This window comes from Trichomonas vaginalis, chromosome V (assembly GCF_026262505.1).
Source record: "Trichomonas vaginalis G3 chromosome V, whole genome shotgun sequence".
In the NCBI taxonomy this organism is placed as follows: domain Eukaryota; phylum Parabasalia; order Trichomonadida; family Trichomonadidae; genus Trichomonas; species Trichomonas vaginalis.
In genome coordinates this window covers 6,008,203-6,028,436 of record NC_067207.1, presented here as the reverse complement: position 1 = coordinate 6,028,436, position 20,234 = coordinate 6,008,203, and the positions used below count along the sequence as shown (strand labels likewise).

Sequence of the window (20,234 nt, the reverse complement as noted above, 5' to 3'; positions counted from 1 at the left end):
CTTCTCGTGGGGTAGTTTTTGTCATTCCCAGGCTCATATCCCTCTCATAAAATGATTTTCATAATTCTATCGAATAAGAGGCCCAATGGCCATTACATATCCCAAAAATCATCAGATGTTACGAACACTGCATTCAAAATTTATCATTAACATTTACTTGCAATTTTGTGATTCCAAAATACCTATTAAGCATTAAAATATCTCATTTACTTTCTTCCCCATTAAGGAATTTCAAAAATAGCATTATGTATATACTCAATTATAACATATTTCTATTATTTTCCAATTATATTTTGCTTAACTTATCTAAAGTTTATAAATTCATAATCTTCGACACACACTCATGAAATATTATTGAACTACGGTATATATCCTCACACAAGCTACAAAAAATAATTTCGATAAAATTATTAAAGCTTTCTTCCATAAATTAGAGAATATGGTTCAGTATCTTTGACAAAAGAACTAAAATTACCTCAATGCTCTAACTAAATTTAAATGACATTACAAATTTTTATTAATATAAAGTAAATTTGTATCTTTTCTTACACTATTCATTTCTCTTTTTACACCAGATCATATTGCTACTACCTCTTGAAAGAATACTTCATAACTGTTCTTGTTCCCTCATAGTAAGGAATCCTTACATATAAATTGAGAGAATGTCAAAAGGAATACCTATCAATTTTCGAATAGTTTACATTGAAAATAGTTTTTTTTTTCGCCGAAATTAATAGGAAATTATCAAATATAAGAGATCGTATAAGCTTCATATGCATTAGGTAGTATAATAGTTCCTAATTATGCTTAATTTACTGTTTTGAAGTCCTGAATATAGGTACATTATGGGTGGAGATAATGTTCATAAAAAATTTTTTTTTTGAGTTTTTTTTAATTCTTTTTTAAGGTTCATAGGATGTTTCTTTGTTTGCTATACCTAAAAAAGAATATGGAGTTTGATATTAATCTTCCTATAGACACCAAAAACTCGATTACTTCGTTGCATGCGCAACAAATTAACTTCATCAAATTTCCAAATATAGACATCTTCTCGATAGAATTGAATATAAATAATCAATCTCAGAGATTATTCTTTAGTGAACAAATCGATGGTCCTCAGATTAAAGAAGAACTAAAAATGCCTCGTGAAAGACAATATTTAATTATTCGTTATATCGAAATAAAGGCAAACTAGTAAATTGTTGGTTTAAAATCAATGGAGGTTTCTCTTCAAATGACAAAGTTAAAATAAATATTAGTTATGAAACAGAAAATGAATCAAATCCAATAAAAGTCACATCATTACCACCTCTCTTACAAAAGAATGCTTCTATTATTACATTGTTTGTCGTTATCATCTGTTCAATCATAAGTTATTCCAGTTTCAAAGTTTTATTTTTGAATTGCTTACTCTTTTTCTTATGTTTTATACAACCCGAAAATTCCAAATTGTTTATTTTATTAATTTACATTACAAGAATTTCAGATTTTCACCTCGAAAATTTAGAAAAATCGATTACTTTCCTTTTGGTATATTCATTATACATGATTTACCCAATATTAGGTGTTTTGCCTGTAATATGCTTCGTAGCATTCAATTATAGCCGCGTCAAAGAGGTTGTAACATTGATAACATTTTATCTCGGTTTGGTAATTCCATTAGCATATTCAGAAATTGGTTTGGTAATCAGCTTATTGTTTTATACTATATCTTTCAGTTACGATGTATTTTTTGCTACACAAAGTTCAGATAAATCTGATGATACGAAATTTTATCCATTATTAAGAAATGTATGTTCCATTGTACTTACTGTTGCTTATTCCGTATTTCTCATCATTTCTCTTATGAATACAGACACAAAAATCCAAACAAATATTTTTGATACATTTATTCCTTTAGTTACACCGTATTCATCTATCAGACCCAACAATATAATGGTAGCCAGATCAGCTGCACGTCTAATTAGTGCCGATTATGACTTTTCTGACTGTCCATTATGTCATAATCCACTTCCTGTTGAAACTCACTCGTCAAAGCGTGATCTTATCATTATATTTGCGACATTCGAAGCACACAGAGCAGTTGTTCCCATTAGAACCATCAGAACGGCTGGTTGTCAAGCAAAGATTCTTTTAATTACAGATGAAACTACTTCAATTCCATGGGAAATACAAAGATGTGGTGTAACAGTCGTTACAACTAAAGTTGACAAGGAGGCCAACTTAAATGTGAAAAGAGGTATCAGATTCCCATTCATGCAAGACTTTTTGCCACTCGTCAAAGATAAATTTGACAGAATACTTTACATGGACGGTTTTGACACTGTTTTCCAAAGTGATCCATTCCCAGCGTTTTCGACGAAGAACACATTGCATTACAGTGGCGAAAACCACACATACAGGATCAACTACGTGCTTAGTAATTGGCGAGAAAGAGCTCCGAATTTCAATGTTCCACATTGGATGGATAGGGAAGTAAAATGTAATGGACTTATTTTAGCGGATTTGGAAACAATGTGGAAGATTTCGTATATGGAGAATGCACTGTTCTATAGAAATGGAGATAATATATGCGAAGACCAAACATTTTATGAATTCCTCATTGAAGAAGGAATGATTGAAGCACACGGAATCAAGTTGTTTAGAAATAAAGAACTCGCTTCGATTTTATGGAGTAAAGAAAAATATACGCATTCAAAGCTTGGTTACATTAAACAGATCAACACCAGCTGGTACCCTGCAATTGTACACCAAGCTATGAACATTTTCGAATGGAGAGAATTGATTTGGCAATCATGCAGATAGATTTTTATTATTATATTTTTTATAAAGTTTCTTTCATATTGTAAATATATAAATTTTCCATTATTTTATACTCACGTGACATTTTTTTTACAATTTGTGCCATTAGATTCCTCTAATACACACTAATCTCAAACATTTTCGAGCCAAATCTATATTTATATTAAAATTTCCATAATCAAATGAAAATTCATATGACAAATTATCAATGTGCTAATCATTTTTTATCTTTACTTCATAATTACTCCTGAAATATAATCTATTATGTTAGCACAATCTATATGAATTAATAATTAATAATCTTAGTTAATGCATTTCTAAAATTCACTGTTTAGAAGCTTAGATTTTAGATTGTGTTCTCACAAAGATTTAGGATACGATTATTTTCAACACAATCTTTAAAATGTCTTTCGAAGTATTTGCGACTAAAATCCCTCTAGAAGCATCTTTTATTGATATCATCAGAGCACTTGAACCATTAGCCAAGATCAAACATATCACATTAATTAAGAAGAAAGAAGATCCAGAAAAAGGAGATAAACAAACACAATCTGCTTTTCTCGAGTATTACACTGAAGAAGATGCTGCCAAAGTACTTGAATACGGTAATTCAGATCATCATGGTAAACTCGTTTCAGAACAAATGCTTAGTGATAAAATTGTCAGAATTTGCGACGAACCAATTCTTATTTTACCATTTAAAGAGCGCCAAGAAATTCTCGACCGTATGGAAAAGAAAGACAAGCGTAATCTTCACTTAATGTGGGAAGGACATATTAAACCAGGAGACGCAGCAGCTGAAGGCGTTTCCGACGCTGATATGGCTAAGAGAAAGCGTCTCTTCGAAACAAAGCAAAAGAAACTCGCAGATACAAACTATTCCATTGTTCCTACAAGATTATGCGTAATGAACGTTCCAGATGGCATCAATGCTGGTCGTGTACGCAAGATCTTCGCTGTTGCCTCACAGCGCTACTCCAGAAATCACAAAGATGACCCAATGTGTAGAAAAGCAATGAAATCTCCAGTTAGAATTACAGAAGTACGTAAGATCGAAGACCAGAAGGGTCTTTTCTTCGTAGAATTCTCCCAACATGAGCACACATTGTGTGCATTGCGCCAGGTTAATAATAATCCAGAATATTTCCCAGGAGTTAGATTAATTGTCGAATTTGCTGTTACAAGTTCATTTGCTACAAACCAAAGACGCGTAAAACAAGAGAAAAGAAGACAGGCTCGGCTTCAGCGCGTTCAAAATAAAGAAAAGAAACATCACTTCCAATTTGACGAACCTGATGAGAATCCAGACTCAGATGTTTCCGATGAAATACCTACATTAGATTAATAAATATAGAATTTTATTTGTTACATCAATATCATCATTTTTAAAGAAAAATAATTTTAAATTATTTATTTTTTCTTTGTTTCTGTCCTTAAGAATTTAAAAGACTTCTTTAAAAACACTCAATCATAACACAGGGAAAGTTTTTGAATTTTTCAGGAAATTATCGACAATTATTCAATTACTTTACAGAACTATATAAAAAGAGAGTTTTTACGATACATTGAGTTATGGGTTTGTTCGGCTTACCTTTGTTTGATTCTTATTTATATATTATCCCGGACTTTGATTAATTTCAAAGTGAACATATGATTACTTTTGATACATATCCTAACCCAATATTCGCAATTATGAATTTGATAGTGAATTTATATGAAGATAAGGATTAAAGTATATAAATATAAGAAAATAACAAATATTTTTAAAAAATACAAGATAGAAATTAGTATCCACCATAGACACTTCGATCAAGGACTTGCAATTGAGATCTGAGTTCATCGTTTTCGGCATTGAGTTCATCTATTTCTTCTTTGATGACAGCAATTTCTTGTTTCATTTGCATACATTGATTTTGGATTGACATTGTTTCTCTAGCATTAGTTATTGTTTCATCACGAGAAGTTGTTCTCATTGATCTAGAAGCATATATAGTTGTTTTCATTCTTTCTAGATCTTTCATTGTTGATCTTAGTTGTTGTTCATGATGCGTTTCCATTTGTTTAATTACGCGTGTTAAGTTTTGGATGTTTTCATTCACTGCGTTTATTTGATTCTGGTATCTTGCTTTTTCTGTATTATATTGGTTTGTTAAAGCTTCTATATGATCATTATATTTGGTTTCTCTTTCTTTTAATTCCTTCTTACACTTTGCAATCTGTGCTTCGTATTCTTTTTGACGAACAGTTATTGTTGCAAGGCATTCTTCGACTTTTCCGCGGATATCTCTGATTTCTTCTCTAGATAGTGATGTGATTTCTGATAACTGAGATTCAAGATATTCAATACGTTGGGTATTCATTAATTGGGCTGTTTTATTGTTCTGATAGAAATTAGATTTGACTGCGGTTGCAGCAAGTTTAGAAGCTTGTGCTTTTTCTTTAGCTGTCTTCAGTTCTTGCTGTGCCATCTGTAATTTGGCCTGCTTCTCAACAGCTAATGTATCTATATGCTGCTCGGTCCATTGTTCTGCTTCTTTAAGTGATTTTGCGTATTTCATTTTATATGTTTGCATATCTTCTTGATGTTTTTCTTCGAGTGCTTTCATTTCTTCAATATGCTGAGTGCTTAATGCAGTTATTTCATCTTCGATTGAATTTACGTTGTAACTTATATCTTCATTTTTCATATTATTGATTCTGTTTGTTTTCTCTTGTAATTCTGCTTTCAATTCGGATAATTGATTTTCTGCATCTTCTATTAATTTCGAATACTTCATGATTTCTTTGTTTTTCTGAGCTATAATTTCTTTTGCTTCCTTATGTATCTTCTCTAGCTTGGATTTTCCCATAGAATTTCCAGCAAATACGTCAGAACTTCGCCCAAGCATTATTTTTTAAACGTGCGCATATTGAAATTTTCCGTTTATTTTACATTTCGATTTTAATTTTTTGATGGTCTGACTGCTCATTCAGAATTATTTTATTTGAAAGTAGTTGAGAAGAAGACCAAAACCAAACAAATCATCAAGATTAGAAATAAATTTTGCTTGAATGAAAGGAATGATAAGCATCAATCATTTAAATTCAGTAATTAATGATTTGCTACATGGTCCGACATTTCTTGTAATAAACAGAAATTCATCAAAAGTGACAGCTCTCAATTTTTTGACATTTGTAAATTCTAAATTGAATGAGAAAAATGAAATAATACTAAGCATAATACAATATTCTAGATTTAATTATAATTAGGAAAAGTTAGTTTTGAGAGTACTTTTCATAGGCATATAGAATGAAATCTTCTGAAAAAGAATATCACATAAACTCATATTATTTTCTAATATATAACTATTTTATATAAAAATCAAATTCAATGATCTTAAAAGCGAAGAATAAACCTCAAAATTTACGAATATAATGAGTGGGAATATTTCATATGGTTTTATGATAGATAAGCATTATATTCCCACTCATTATATTCGTAAATTTTGAGGTTTATCCTTCGCTTTTAAGATCATTGAATTTGATTTTTATATAAAATAGTTATATATTAGAAAATAATATGAGTTTATGTGATATTATTTTTCAGAAGATTTTGTGTTCTTCTTCAAAATTTTATTTTTTTATTAAAAAGAATCTTTACAAAATATACATTTACTTAAATTAATATTTAAAAACGTGCTCTATCAAAAGTTCCAAAAATTCAATATTTTAGCTTTTCTGAGGTGTCACTTTTGATGAATTTCTGTTTACAACATTCTGATGCTTGAAATTAACTTGATATTTAATGAATTTATTAAATATATAATTCCTTCAAATCAGAACTACCCCACATATCTTCCATATGCACAACTGTACGGATGAATAGTTTCAGTGCAATTTTAGAAAAAAAATATTTTTATAACGAATAGATAGCAACAATTTTATTCAATAATCTCTATTAAGGCTCTAATAAACAACAATAATCATTTTATCGCAGAACAATTGATTTTCTATAGTAAATTTGTTAAGTAACGTTTGGACGACCATATTTCTTCCATTTGGCACCAATGAGGAAATCAATTGTACATTCAACAAATGAAATTGTTGAGTTAATGATAATTCCGTTTGTTAAATTAGTCCATGCGAAGATATAAGTATAAATAAGCCAATCTGGACAAACAGCTGCTTCTTTGACCAATTCCTCAGTATCCATGACAATGTCGGAGTGGAAAATTGAGAACAAAACCTTAATTGTTCTCAAGAATCCTTTAAATACGTTACAGAAGTATCCAAAGAAGGAGATTCCCATGAATACGAAACCAATATATGTTGGAATAAAACCAGCAGCAAATATGCATGATTTGCTTAATGATCTACCTGTGATTCTTGCGACCATCCACAATTCTGGTTTCATCTTAAGATATCTGAACAAACCAAGTGAATGAATGAAAGCAGAACATCCAAGAAGGAAGAGCAGCCATCTTTCTCCACCAAAATTAGGATCAACAATCAAAATATAGATAATAATAGTGACAAGAGTCAAAGATTGGTAAAAGAGGTTGAAAAATTCCCATCCGTTAACATTCCATAAAAGGATTTTGCGAAACTGACGTAATTTTCTTTGGAATATTTTTGGGCAAATTTAATAAAGGTCATAAACCTTGAAATCGTAATCAATAATGCAAAAGCATCGACAAAAAGTATTGCAATTGGGAATACTTCGTTGTGTAATGCATCAATGAACATTGTTGTACCAATATATTGAACTTCTGTCTTCTTAAACTTCGATCTCCACTCAATGATGCCTAAGTTATCGACATCTTTGAATGACATTGAGTACTTGACAGTGATCAATGATTCTGTTTTTTCTGTAAACTCTTCTATCAAGTAATCAACTTCAAGTAATAGTTCTTTAAAGTTAAGAGTTTGGACTGCAGCACTTGCAATCTCACTAGCTTCAGATGCATTTTCCTGACAGAAATATGAAACTGAATTTTGTTTACCTTTTTCAATTAAGGTTGCTGTCAAATTAGAACTACGAGTGAAATTTGATTGCGCTGGGAATGAGTCAGTAAATGTGAAAAATAATTCAGAGACATTTTTAACGATTTCGACAAATTCGCTCTTGAAATAGATATATGTAAGTCCATCGTCATCTTCGTCTGCATCTCCCATAAAGTAATTATCGAATATCGTATTAAAATTATGGAACATGGCCATTTTTGTAGTCTGGAACGTTAGCGCAAAGAACACATACAGTAGAACTATCGCAATATCGAATAGAGGGCTCCATGGAACTACATAATCGTTCTTCCATGTTTCAAAATCTCGATCTGTTTTCTTAAATTGCTCATTGTTCTTCATCAACTTAGTATAGAACTTAACTTCTTCTCCTGGATCATCGGGAACGATCTTTAATATTTCGGTATACCGATTGTATTGCTGAGGGCTAAGCATTTTGAAAATTTAATAACAATCATTGAAAAAATTGAATGTGAGAAGATAATTGGCTCAACTATTTTTTATAAAAATATTAATATATACAGTTCATGGGCTGTGGAAAAAATCTGGGACGGGTAGTCGATTCGAAATTGAATTGACAAGTGGGCGATTTGAGATTATTCGTAAACTTTTGAAATAAATAACATCGAAGTTTTAATAGTGATAAATCATTCTCATATATGGAGAATGGTAAATTAATTAGTGATAACGTGTTTTATGCTAATTCATAATAAATTTGCGCGATTTGTTATGGAGGTGTTCAATTAAATACTGCAAGATTTAATTAATACGCAGAGTGTACAATGCTACTGCATATTGCTGAATAACGGAACTCTATTGTCTTTTGAAAATTAAGATCTAGTTTGATTAATTCGAATTACAATTTTGTTTCGGAACGCTACATAATGCATACAATCTGAAAAGACACATATTATTAATCAGATTCAGATTGATAGATTTGATCGAATAAGGTCAAATGTCAGATAACTCAATTTGAAGTGGATTATTTAATTTAAGGATATGACGCTTATAAATCATTAATCAGGGTGTATTAAAGCTATTAAATAATAATTTTTTTCAATATAGTCTTGCAATAAAACGTTTTTGCAATTAATATTTATGCTTATGATCAATGCAATGCATAAAATCATTAGACATTTATCGATTTGACATTGCTTACGAAAAGACAATGAAATAACCTTTGGAATCAGAATTGATGGAAATGAATATTGTGAGCCTGCTTGATATTTTGAATCAAGGTCGATGTAAACAATAAAGGTTATTTGTAATTTAATAATCAAAATAAAAACAAAAAGTTTATATATAATGAGAATAATAAAAATAACATGGTTAGATATGCGGTGACATAATTCTTGCTTTTCCGCGTGATCTCATTGATGTGCGAGGAGAAATCAACATTGAATTTAATGACTGTGAATGCATTTCAAGTCCAGTTATTACATCAATAAACTGGCTTTGTGCCTCATTCACTTTTTGCAATGCTGCTTCACATTCTTTCTTTTTAGCAGCAATTCTTTGTTTTTCGTCATTTGCCATTTCTGGGTCTTGGAATTGAGCAACCAAAGATCCCCTGTATTCCCAGAGTCTCTTTATATCATTATCCAATTGCTGGCTACGTTCATTTGATGTGTTGAGCATTTGTTGGATATATTGGTCATCTTTAACTAATCTTTTAGAAAGATTGTCGTCTAAAACATTCTTCTTCTTATCATATTCATCATTGCAAAGTTTTGAAGTTCTGTCAGAGAAGATTTCACCGATTCAATTCTTCTTTGAATAGCAGAAAGGGATTTCTTGTGTTCTTCTAGAAGATTTTGTTTCTGCTGTTCAATCTTTTGTATAATCTCTTGTTTCTTCTTTTGGATATCGGCTTGTAAATCATCATTATTCTTTTTATTAACTTCTATCTCTCGTTTGAAGGATGCTTCATCGTCTTGGTATTTCTTTTCTATTTTTACCTTTTCATCTTCAAATTCTTTCTTTGTTTTCGTCAAATTATTCGAAATTTTGGTTTTATCATCTTCTAACTGTTTATTTGCGTCAGCAATTTTCTTTTCCATTTCAGTTTGTTTCTGTTTAAAGTCTTCTTGTAATTTTGTTAACTTATCTCCGTTTTTAGCAGATTCCAATTGTTGTTGCATTTTTTTGACTTTCTGTTCGTTCTGGTTCTTCATCTGTTCTAATGATCTCTTTCTTTGGTTAATCATATCTTGAGTTCTGTTCTGTACGTTCCTAATTTTTCGAATTTGATCAATGACCATGAAAGCTCTTTTGTTTTCTTCAGCATCGAATAGTTTTGAGAGTTGTTCGATCTTATTTTGGAGCTCAACTTGTTCAAATTGGATTTTAATATCATATTCTTTTCCAATTTCTTCTGTTTCTGATTTAATTGATCTCTGGTGCTGGCGGATGAGTTTCTCAGTGTTTGATATCATAGCATTCAATGCCGATGACTTGTTCTGAGACTCAATATTTGCCTTGTTTATTAATTCTTCCGCGACCTGTAATTTTCTTTGTAATTCTTCAACTTCTTTTTCATGTTCGATTAAAGCGCCACTTTTCTCGGTACTTTTGGCTAGGTTTGCGAGGTTATCGCTTGATTGCTTATCAAATGTTTCTTTTGATTTAGTTTTTTTGTCTTGCAAATCTTTTCTAAATCCGGATAAAACTTGTTCGGCTTTCTTCTTGTTTTCTGTCTCTTTTCTTGTTTCTGCTTGCTTTATTTCGGACTTTTGACCATCCAATCTACAATTATTTGCTTTTTCGTAATCCGAAATTTTCGTTTTGTTTTTCTGTTCAATTTGGTTGATTTCTGTTTGATTGGCTTGATTGAGACGCCTGATGTCACCTTGGGATTTCTCTATTTCTGTTTGAATTGATCGAGTTTTGTTCTTTCCAATTTCATTTGAAGTATTAATGACACCTGTGATATTGGAAAACTGATCTGTCTCGTATTTATCAAATTTAACTGTGAGTTCTTTGAGTCTTTTCTCAAAATTTTGAAGTTCAGAGCCAATTTGATTCTGAAGATATGTTTTTGATTGATAAATTGAAGCAAACATCGATTTTAATGATTCAGAAAAGTTATCCTTAACAACTTGTATTGATGTTCCTAAGCTATCAATGTTAGATTGCGATTCTTGAATTAATGATTCAAAATATTGTTCTTTTTCAAGAACTTGCTTATATTCAGCTTGAGAGGCGGCTATCTGCATCTGCTGGTTGCTTATATCGCCCATTTTCGTTTCAACAAGATGTTCGTTATTATATTTAATTTGGTTGATTTGTGAAATCAGGGATGCAATCTCATTCTTCATGTGGGCTTGTTTTTGAGCACGAACTTTTCCTTCGTTCACTAACTCTTCTTGAAACGTGTTTACTAAAGCTGCTGCTTTGCCACGAATAGCTTGTATCTGAGCATTATTTTTGGCAATGCTAGATGTATACTGTTGTAAAAAATCCGAAAAATTTTGTCTGTATTGTCTGATTAATTGAGATTCTGTGTTTCTGTAATTACTTAGATCGCTAAAAAGTTGATTATTTGCATCTTTAGCGCGTTTTATCTTTGTTAGTAATGAAACTAAGACTGGTCTACGTTTAATAATTTCGTTGAATAATTGTACGTTTTTTTCTCTCATCAAAGATTTAACCAATGACTTGTGTTCATTCGCCATTTTAGTCATTTCCTCATCGTGCTCGGCCTGTAATTGCTTCATTTTTTCTTTGAGAGGATTAACTGCTGAATTTACCTCTGCTTTTGATTTCGGCTTTTGTTTTTTCTTCGTAGACATGAACTCTGCCTTGAACTTGTCTGCAGAATTGATAACGGGGTCTGCAGATTGGAAATTCTGTTTTCGTAATTGAGCAATTATTTCTGTAAGATCCTTTGCTTCTTTTGATATATTGTTGACTGTTTCCACTCTGGACGTAACCAATTCGTTGTATTCTGTTTTCGCAGCTTTATATTTTTGCGCAAACTTTCTGCACTCGTTATCTATTGTTGCTTTTCGAAAGTTGAAGAGTCTAGTGTTTATATCTTCAAGTTGTTGACGATGATCTATGAAAATTTGCGTTATCGTGTTTTCATATCTGTTTGCAACTGATAACAACATGGCTGCATGATCCATTGATATATTGCGCATAGAAACGATGACTTTCGACAACTGTGCAACTTTTTTACATGAGTTGTGCTTGAAAGCCTCGTTTCTGTCTGTTATCATTATAAAAAACGACCGAAAATTTTATACGATGTCTAGCTATTTTCTATGTGAATATGGTATTATTCCTTTTCCAAATTTAATGTAGAATTTTCCATTTAGAGAATTACTGAAAACTAACCAAATCTTGGTGCGTATCAAAATATGATGATATCAAAATGCAGCTGTGAAGAAGGTATTATTTTCCATTGAAAGCAAAACAAATAAGCAATTATTTATGCGTATTCCCCTATGCTCATTATCGATTAAAAAAAAAATATTTTCAAAAAATTAAACAAAAATAAAAAATAGAGATAAAGTAACATGTGTTTATAAGATTCGAACAAGATATTATTGTAATTTAAAATCCAGTGTGTACCTGTTTTGATATAATCGCACGAATATGTTTTGGAAGTCTCTTGAAACAGTTTTGGCAAATAGGTTTGTTCTTCCAAGCCGCAAAAGCTTGATTAGCTAAGTTTGTCTTACATATAACACAGCAGAAGCATCCTGGATGAAAATGCTGTCCAATCGCGGTAATAGCCTTATCAGTAATTTCTCCACCGCATTCTGCGCAACTTGTAATTGGTCGTTGAGGTGCGTGTTCGATACAGTAAATATGACCCTTTCTTTGACGATAATTATCAACTGTTAACTGTTTGTGGCATGTAGCACATCTGAAATGTTCCTGGCAATAGCATTTTCCAGCAATAATAATTGAAGTTTCGCAGAAAGGTTTGCTACAAATGCAGCAACCGTAATCTTCTGGCATATCAGGTTGTTTATCTCCATGAGAGCAAGTTAAGCAGTAAACTTCTTTGCCAATTAATACAGGTTCGATCAGAGGCTGATTGCATTTCTTGCAAGTAAAGTGTCTTTTATGAAAAGCAAGATTTTCGAAATAGATTACATCACTTCCACAAGGGTTGCCGCATCTCTGGCAGCGCGGCCAAAAGATGCAAAAGATGCCCATGATTCTGCTGAGTTCATTGAATTAAGCTGTGAAATATCTCGTGAAGAAGGACCTACAGACTTTATAATTTCTAGTACTTCGTCGTCAGTGTTTTCCATTGATTGGAATGCTGTTAATTGAGAGCCAAATTGCATTTCATTTGGAGCATTATCTGAACTAACACCATCAGTTTCTGTCGAGTTTTGACTTGAACTCGTAGGGCGTTTCCTGCTAAAGAAAGCAATTTCAGGAGCGTCCATATTTGATGATGTAAATTTGCGTCATAAGACGATAGAATATGTAAGAATTAGAGGCTCATGTTCGTAGAACCATAAACATGTGGTAACATCAAAACCAAAAAAAGGTACATTCACTATTTTTGACAAAATTTTAAATTTTCATGGGGTTGTAAATCTTATAATAACTAGATGAATAAGGAATGAATCCCAGTATAATGTGCATCATTATATTAAACACTATATGTAAGGCTAATGATTCTATTAACACTTATGAAGATCTATAGTATTTGAGCAGATAAATTTGATAATTTCCAAAACTCTTATATTTCAAAATTAAAGTGTGCGAATGCATTTAAATGAGAGCAAAAAGAGATTGATGCTGTTAAAACTAGGTGTTAATTTGCAATTATTTCGCATCACAAGAACTACCCAGTAAATTCGGCTATCTTTCTTTGCAATTATTCTCCATTATACCTATAATATAATGGTTAGGGTTTGAAGAAAAGTTACTAGAGAATTATTGACTTTTGAAATAATGCAGAATTTTACTTGAAGAAATCATTAATTTATGAGTTCCAAATTGCTAAGCATGACGAAGGATCATTAAATTTGCTACAATTAAATACATTTATTGCAGAATTAAGATTTTTGAAATTAAAAGTTTGAAATATTGCCTTTTTGAATAAAAATTTAAATTTTATTATATAATCATGATAATATCTTATAGAAATTAAAAGAAAATATTTTAAACCATTCAAATATTTTGAATGTCTTATCAATTTAAAATATTAAAAGATAGCTTGATTTTATCATCATTAGTTGTTATCAAAGTTTTCTTCTTTTGATGAACAACAGTAAATGATTTGTTAATAGCTTGTCTTCCTTTTTTGCACCAAAATCAAAATTCTCACCCGATCAGTAATCGAAAATTTTGTAGCATACGATTATTTTCCATTGAAAAATTATCACTAAAAAACTTTAAAAAATTAACTTTTATTCTTAATTTCATGTATGAAGGAGGTAGGAAATGACTTTAAGATTGACATCCTATTCATGGCTAAAGTTTTAGGAACTTTGAAGCCTAATTTGATATTGAAATTTTGGAAGATCAATGAATATGGGGATAAAAGTTGCATATCCTTGGACATTAAGAGGACATGTTATGAGAGTGGATAGCGTTCGACGATTCACTGAAAAAGTTACTCCTCGAAAAGACTATCTAAAGCCATCAAGTTTTTTGAATATTTTCTATCGTCTTTTTATTTTTAGTAAATTAGGATGCTCATTAAACAGTATGATTAAATATACAAAAATTTTTAATTTATTTTTCAAGGGAAAATAATCGTACGCTACAAAATTCTTTCGATTCATCATTCAATTGAGAATGATAATTTTGTAGCATATTTAGAAAAATGCTACAAAATTATTAAGTTATGATGATAATCTTGCACTCAATTTTGAAACTCTCTGATTTACAAATAAGCATTCCTTTGGAAAAGCAGTCCTATTATGATTCAAGATATTTTAAAGCCCCCATTTCATACAATGCGCAGATATATTCGAAATTGCAAGAACTCTCAAGAAAAATGCAGCAGCAAAGAAGATTCCATAGTTTCTAGCATCAAAAATTTACAACCTTAATACAACAGTTAAAGAGAAGCTCGAAAAGAAAATAATTAACCATAAAGCTGGAAACCATTCGATATATACTATTAGATCTAATAAAAAGTTAATTATAACATATTTTACATGCTATTTGTTGACTCTGTTCCATTATATTACCATATATATCTTTTTGAAATCTAAAATATTTTTACGATTTTAACCATGTGTTGTTGAAACCATATATCAATCTTAGCTAAAGTATAGTTTATGAGTTTGTCACCATCTAACGTATGAATTTTCAAAAATGTCAAATATGTTCATTTTTTCTGTATATTCAGCCATAATTTCATGTAATTATACTATTCAACTATTATTTAATATTTTTATCGATTTAAATATATGATGAGATGCTTAGTTCTCCCGGAAATCGATTTTTAATCGCAATTTTAACTTTCCAAAAAAAATTCAAAAATAAAAATCCCTCTCAATTTTCTAAGTTTTATAACTCGCCAAATCTCTAGCCAAATTTTTTTTGGCCCGTATAAATATTGTTAGGCACTATATAGGGATGCTATTTATCCTATTTTCATCCCATTTTACTGTTATCGCCTAGTGAATGTACCTTTACCAAAAATTAGAATGACATATCTCTAAAATTTGAATTGGCAAATATATGAAAAATGTGTAAACAATAAATAGGAGTAAATTAACAGCGCACAACTATTTACATAGTGAATTACAGTGTATTTACACGGATTTGAAAACGAAATATATATTCTTTTATGCTTATTGAGCAATTCATGTAATACTTTTCTATTTGACTTACTGGAGAATGAAGTATCAATGATGAAACCTACTGAAAAACATAATCTACCCTATTTCGGCTAAAGGTTTTAATTTTTTTCTTCCTTATATTCCAAATGGAGAGAAAAATTGATATATCTTGAGTAATATAGGCTCTAAACTTGACATATAATTAAACACCCAAATATTGAAAATTGCTCAAGGATGTTTAGAAATTCTAAATAAAGTTTTTGAAATTTTTACGATGAGTGTGAATACCGTTGGTACTCCTAGAGGGCCACGGCATGGTCCACACACCCTCACTGCATCGCATAGCTACTCTAATATGCCGATTCAGATAAAGGCAGATTATATAACAAAGCAAACAGACGTTTCCAAAAAAAGTACAGATAATCTTCCAACGTTACCAAAATCTCAGGGATCTAAGCGAGCTATATCACCAACAAGCGAGAATTTAGTCCTTTTACTAAAAAGGCTGATGTTAACAGACAACCAAGATCATGAAAAGAGAGCGCTCGTTCTAAATGCATTATATCCATTCGTTACACAGAGCTTATTGAGATTTAGTACTGCTTCTATTGATCTTTTCTATCAAGGATTAGCATTCGTTATGGAAGCACCACCTCCTTACGCTGAACCATCTGTTTATTACAAAATCATCGTTTTTCCAGCAAAAAGACATACAACTGATATATCATATGCTTATGGAATACTTCAGAAGTTAATACCGGTTTTTCCAAAAATAATTCCGCCACGACTAATTAAAGCGTTAGTACGACGGCTATCATCGGCATCTGTTAGCGACAGAGAAACTGCACGAGATATGCTTATTTCTCTCGATTCAAATTTATATTTTCCAATAATTTTATCTAACATAACATCCATGTTAGTCCCACCTCCAGTTCATGGGATGATTGTCATACTTGAAACGATCACAAAGATTTTAGATGGATTTCCGCAAAATGATCCAAAATTACCGACAAACCCATTGTTCACAGCAATAAAACTCATACATTTTGCATCACACTATGCAACATTCTTTGATCCACTTATAAATGTCCTTAAATCTTTATTCAAAAGAAATGAAAATTACGCGATCGAAATGAGACCGTTTTTATTGAATCATTGGCCTGTTGAAGACCCTCCTAAATGTGCTTTATTCATGAAAGAAGCTAAGAAGATATGCAAAATCGGTCCACCAGTAGATTTTGATGTCTGGCAGAAATATTCAAGTAGAGCAAGTTCTATTTACATGCCAGTTGCGATAGAGAGCCTTAAGTTTATTAAAAAGACAATACCTTTTATAGGAAACAATAATATTCAGGAAATAAGATACCTAGTTGAAGCAGCTGCAGAAGAACACTGGTGTGATATTGTGCAGGAAGAAGCCCAGAAACTTCTTCCTCTCCTTCCTCCAGCAGAGCCTTTGCCGCCAAAGAAAATTCCTATCAATACATGGATAGATCTAAGAGAGATCGCCAAACAGAACTATCCAGAAGAAACATTTTCACGTGCGCGTGGAAGAAAACCTCGTTAATCATGCTATTTTATATAGATTTTTATGTGTTTGTAATTATAAAGTGTCATTTATTGTTTGTTATGAAGTATATGAATTATACACAATATTTTTATAATATTAGTACACTAAGTAGGTTTTGAATTCTGAGAACATAAATTTTGGATTCGATATCCGCAGTCAATTTATATAGAATTACTGAGAGTCATTTAGTGCATTGGGATTATTCCAAAATATGCGATTTATCCATCCGATGAGTTTGATGAATTGCTTATCAACATTTTTTGACATCATTTTTCAAAAATGATTCAACCCTACAGAAAATTAAGATTCTTAGAAGGATGTTTGATTCCATTTGACTGTCATGTACAGTTTGGTCTTGAATTCTCTGATAAATCTGTTGTAAAAGACTATATTAGAATGGTCGATCGTTCCTTTGCTGGCCTTCACACAAAATTAGTTGGAAAGGATGAGATTGCTGAAAACAAAGATCCTATTACAATCAAAAGAATCCCAAAGTTCGCTGATAATTCACTTGAATTAGCAACAACATATGCTTCTAAGAACAGAACACCGTATACAGAAGCTCTTGCGACAATGTTTGTAAGCGATAACAAGATTGTTGTCGACGCATCACATTCAGTCACCGATGGAATGTTTATTATTCAATTAGTTGAGGCATTACAGAACGGCAGCATTCCAAAAGAACCTGTTACAAAGTTCTACAGCCAAGAAAGCCTCTTTGAAGAAGAAATAAAGAACCGTCCACTCCCAGAAACAAATGTTACAGATTTATCTCATCTTAACCATCATTTCAAGGAAGATGAACCACATCACAGACCAAACCAATTCATCCAGAAGATGATTCCTTTCGAAAAACTTTCCTGCTACAATAAAAGAACCCAAAAAGTTTCCAAATTAACAGAATCCCTTTGGACATCCGAAATGCTTGCTGCTGTTGCAATGAATGGCGAATACGATAAATTGGGACTCATGACTTGCGTTAATCTCCGCAAATCCGACAAATTTGATCCATCACACCCACTTCAGATGTCAAATATCGATGTTGTAGCCGATGCGAAGCCATCAGAGAAGGTTGGAGACCTCGCTGCAAGAATGCGCGAGAATTTCGAAAGAAAGTTCCATACTCCTGGTCTTAGACTCACACAAACAACAAATCAGGAGGAGATAAAGGGATTCAAGGGATGGGCTAAGCAAGGAAACTATTCTTTCCTCGCTTTGTCTCATATCGGAAAATTGAAATTCAAGAGACCAATTTCAAACGTTACAATCCATACAGAAATGTTTGAAAATCCTTATTCCCCACAAGCTACGATCTTTTCTCATACAGTTGAGAGCGAAGCCGGAAGATTCCTTAAATACAGATACAACTTCATGCCATCGCACTTCCCAGCACGTGAAGCTGAATATTTCGCCAAATCAATGAAATTCGCTCTTCAGAACATTAAATTTGATGAAAAGATCGAAGATGCCGTTAAAAGAATTGTTGAATTCCAAAGTAAGATGTAAAACCAATACATAAAAATAGAATTGAGTAAAAACATAATCTTTTTAAATTTTAAAAAACAAATTAAGACAATTTATGAATAAAAATTTTGGAATAACATATGGAAATCAGAGGCCTTGGTATTCAAAACGAATCTCTGGTAGATTTCCACGACGAACTATTGTAAAGCAGCCAGTAGGAGGTGAAGGAGTGAAAAACATTAAATTTTGTTTTGCACTTGTTTTTGGTTCATCGGAATTTTTCGGTGAAGAATCTAGTGGAGTACTTTTAGGTGTCATCGGTGTCTGGATGTTTATTACTTGTTGTGGGATTTCTGTTTTATCAATTTTTTGCTTTGCTGAATCGGTAAGTCGTTTTGTATGATCATATCCTCTTGTCGTTTGATATTGTGGTTGAATTGCTAATAATGTTGATTGCTGTGCGGCCAAATTTTGTTGAGGAATTAATTGTGGGGGTGTTTGAGAAGTTAATGGATTTGCTTGCATCATAGACTGTTGGCTGAGGATAGCTTGTGATATATAGGCTTGCTGCTGAGCATTTAAAGTTTGAAATGGAATTTGATTGACGAGGTTTTGATTTAATTGTTGTTGTGGAGTCATCATCATCTGAGGTGTTTGCAAAATTGCTACTTTACTGCTGTGAGGGCTTTTATATGAATTTTGATATGGAATTTGCGCAGTATGCATATCTAAATACATTTGTTGAGAAGCATACATCCTATTTTTAGGATCGTATTGCATATTTCCTTGAATTTGCTGATTCTTTTGAGGATAGTTCATTTTCTTGTAGAGTTGAAAAAAAACTGCCACGCTATGCCATTCTTCACAGTTTTGGGTTTGAGAGTATTAAAATTATTGTTCGTTCCTAATAAATTAAAAACAGATCGTTCGAACTGAGAAAGAAGAAGTTTCAGATTGATTTTTGATCTTATTTGAAATGAATTACATGTCCAAAATTGATGTACACGAAGGATATATTTTTCTCAATTTTGATGCAAATTACGAAGAAATTTTTAGAAATGCAAATTTGCTAATTTTTTCAATCAAATGATATGATTATAATACAGACATATCTGCCTTAATTATTTGAAATCATGAAATTGAAACAGAAGCTAGATTTTTGAATCTGAAAAATCTCAATATGCATTTTTGGGATTTAATAACCCGAGCGGTCTATTATAGGCGACAGCTAATACAATTTGATGATTTATTCGGGAAAATAGTGAACCCTTAATAAAGATTATTTTGAAAATTGCGATTTTAAGATATCCAATCAGGAGATTCTCGATTATTTGTGGTGGTATTCGAAATTCAAATTCAATTTCATTGACCATTTGATAAATTTCGATTTTGAATTTTGAAATAATTCAGATTTTAATTGAAATTTAATTTGATCTATTAATTTTTAATATATTAATTTTTATACAACATTTTTTGGTCTTATGAATTGAATAAGTTCTCAAAAATTAAAGATAATCGATAAATAGAAATACTATCACTAATCCAGGTATAGTTGATGTATCGTTGTCACTTTTATGATTTCATCATTAATTAATTTATGAAATATTATTGAAAGGCAATCATTATAGAAC

The 20,234-nt window shown here is 31.5% G+C and overlaps 7 protein-coding genes and 2 pseudogenes across 9 annotated transcripts, besides 6 other annotated features; 4 read left to right on the top strand and 5 right to left on the bottom strand.

The window, feature by feature from the left end:
- Positions 1–918: 918 nt before the first annotated feature.
- TVAGG3_0286510 (nucleotide-diphospho-sugar transferases family) lies at positions 919–2,877 on the top strand (the record flags this gene model as incomplete). The annotated part of the gene is made up of 1 exon (XM_051229011.1): positions 1,846–2,805. One exon carries the CDS (start codon positions 1,846–1,848, stop codon positions 2,803–2,805), a length of 960 nt encoding a protein of 319 aa, XP_051098741.1.
- A 328-nt stretch (positions 2,878–3,205) lies between these two features.
- On the top strand, positions 3,206–4,147 carry TVAGG3_0286500 (RNA processing; the record flags this gene model as incomplete). Its single annotated transcript, XM_001298596.2, has 1 exon — positions 3,206–4,147. The coding sequence occupies one exon, from the start codon at positions 3,206–3,208 to the stop codon at positions 4,145–4,147; it is 942 nt and encodes a 313-aa protein (XP_001298597.1).
- Positions 4,148–4,586: 439 nt separating this feature from the next.
- TVAGG3_0286490 (uncharacterized protein) lies at positions 4,587–5,690 on the bottom strand (the record flags this gene model as incomplete). The annotated part of the gene is made up of 1 exon (XM_051229010.1): positions 4,587–5,690. The coding sequence occupies one exon, from the start codon at positions 5,688–5,690 to the stop codon at positions 4,587–4,589; it is 1,104 nt and encodes a 367-aa protein (XP_051098740.1).
- A 236-nt stretch (positions 5,691–5,926) lies between these two features.
- Positions 5,927–5,963: a mobile genetic element.
- Positions 5,927–5,963: a terminal%2Cinverted (terminal inverted repeat of Banshee-A3 transposon ID:TVAGG3_0286480).
- A 555-nt stretch (positions 5,964–6,518) lies between these two features.
- Positions 6,519–6,556: a mobile genetic element.
- Positions 6,519–6,556: a terminal%2Cinverted (terminal inverted repeat of Banshee-A3 transposon ID:TVAGG3_0286470).
- A 249-nt stretch (positions 6,557–6,805) lies between these two features.
- TVAGG3_0286460 (mucolipin family) lies at positions 6,806–7,195 on the bottom strand (the record flags this gene model as incomplete). Its single annotated transcript, XM_051229009.1, has 1 exon — positions 6,806–7,195. The coding sequence occupies one exon, from the start codon at positions 7,193–7,195 to the stop codon at positions 6,806–6,808; it is 390 nt and encodes a 129-aa protein (XP_051098739.1).
- A 1,932-nt stretch (positions 7,196–9,127) lies between these two features.
- Positions 9,128–12,048, bottom strand: TVAGG3_0286450 (annotated as a pseudogene). The gene has a single exon: positions 9,133–12,023. A coding segment is annotated over exon 1 (2,891 nt).
- Positions 12,049–12,308: 260 nt separating this feature from the next.
- TVAGG3_0286440 lies at positions 12,309–13,216 on the bottom strand (annotated as a pseudogene). The gene has a single exon: positions 12,361–13,211. A coding segment is annotated over exon 1 (851 nt).
- A 92-nt stretch (positions 13,217–13,308) lies between these two features.
- Positions 13,309–14,094: a mobile genetic element.
- A 524-nt stretch (positions 14,095–14,618) lies between these two features.
- Positions 14,619–15,421: a mobile genetic element.
- Positions 15,422–15,832: 411 nt separating this feature from the next.
- Positions 15,833–17,203, top strand: TVAGG3_0286410 (armadillo (ARM) repeat-containing protein family; the record flags this gene model as incomplete). The annotated part of the gene is made up of 1 exon (XM_001297366.1): positions 15,844–17,136. One exon carries the CDS (start codon positions 15,844–15,846, stop codon positions 17,134–17,136), a length of 1,293 nt encoding a protein of 430 aa, XP_001297367.1.
- A 210-nt stretch (positions 17,204–17,413) lies between these two features.
- TVAGG3_0286400 (uncharacterized protein) lies at positions 17,414–18,648 on the top strand (the record flags this gene model as incomplete). Its single annotated transcript, XM_001297365.1, has 1 exon — positions 17,419–18,645. The coding sequence occupies one exon, from the start codon at positions 17,419–17,421 to the stop codon at positions 18,643–18,645; it is 1,227 nt and encodes a 408-aa protein (XP_001297366.1).
- Positions 18,649–18,723: 75 nt separating this feature from the next.
- On the bottom strand, positions 18,724–19,428 carry TVAGG3_0286390 (uncharacterized protein; the record flags this gene model as incomplete). The annotated part of the gene is made up of 1 exon (XM_001291272.2): positions 18,751–19,422. One exon carries the CDS (start codon positions 19,420–19,422, stop codon positions 18,751–18,753), a length of 672 nt encoding a protein of 223 aa, XP_001291273.2.
- Between the last annotated feature and the right edge of the window lie 806 nt (positions 19,429–20,234).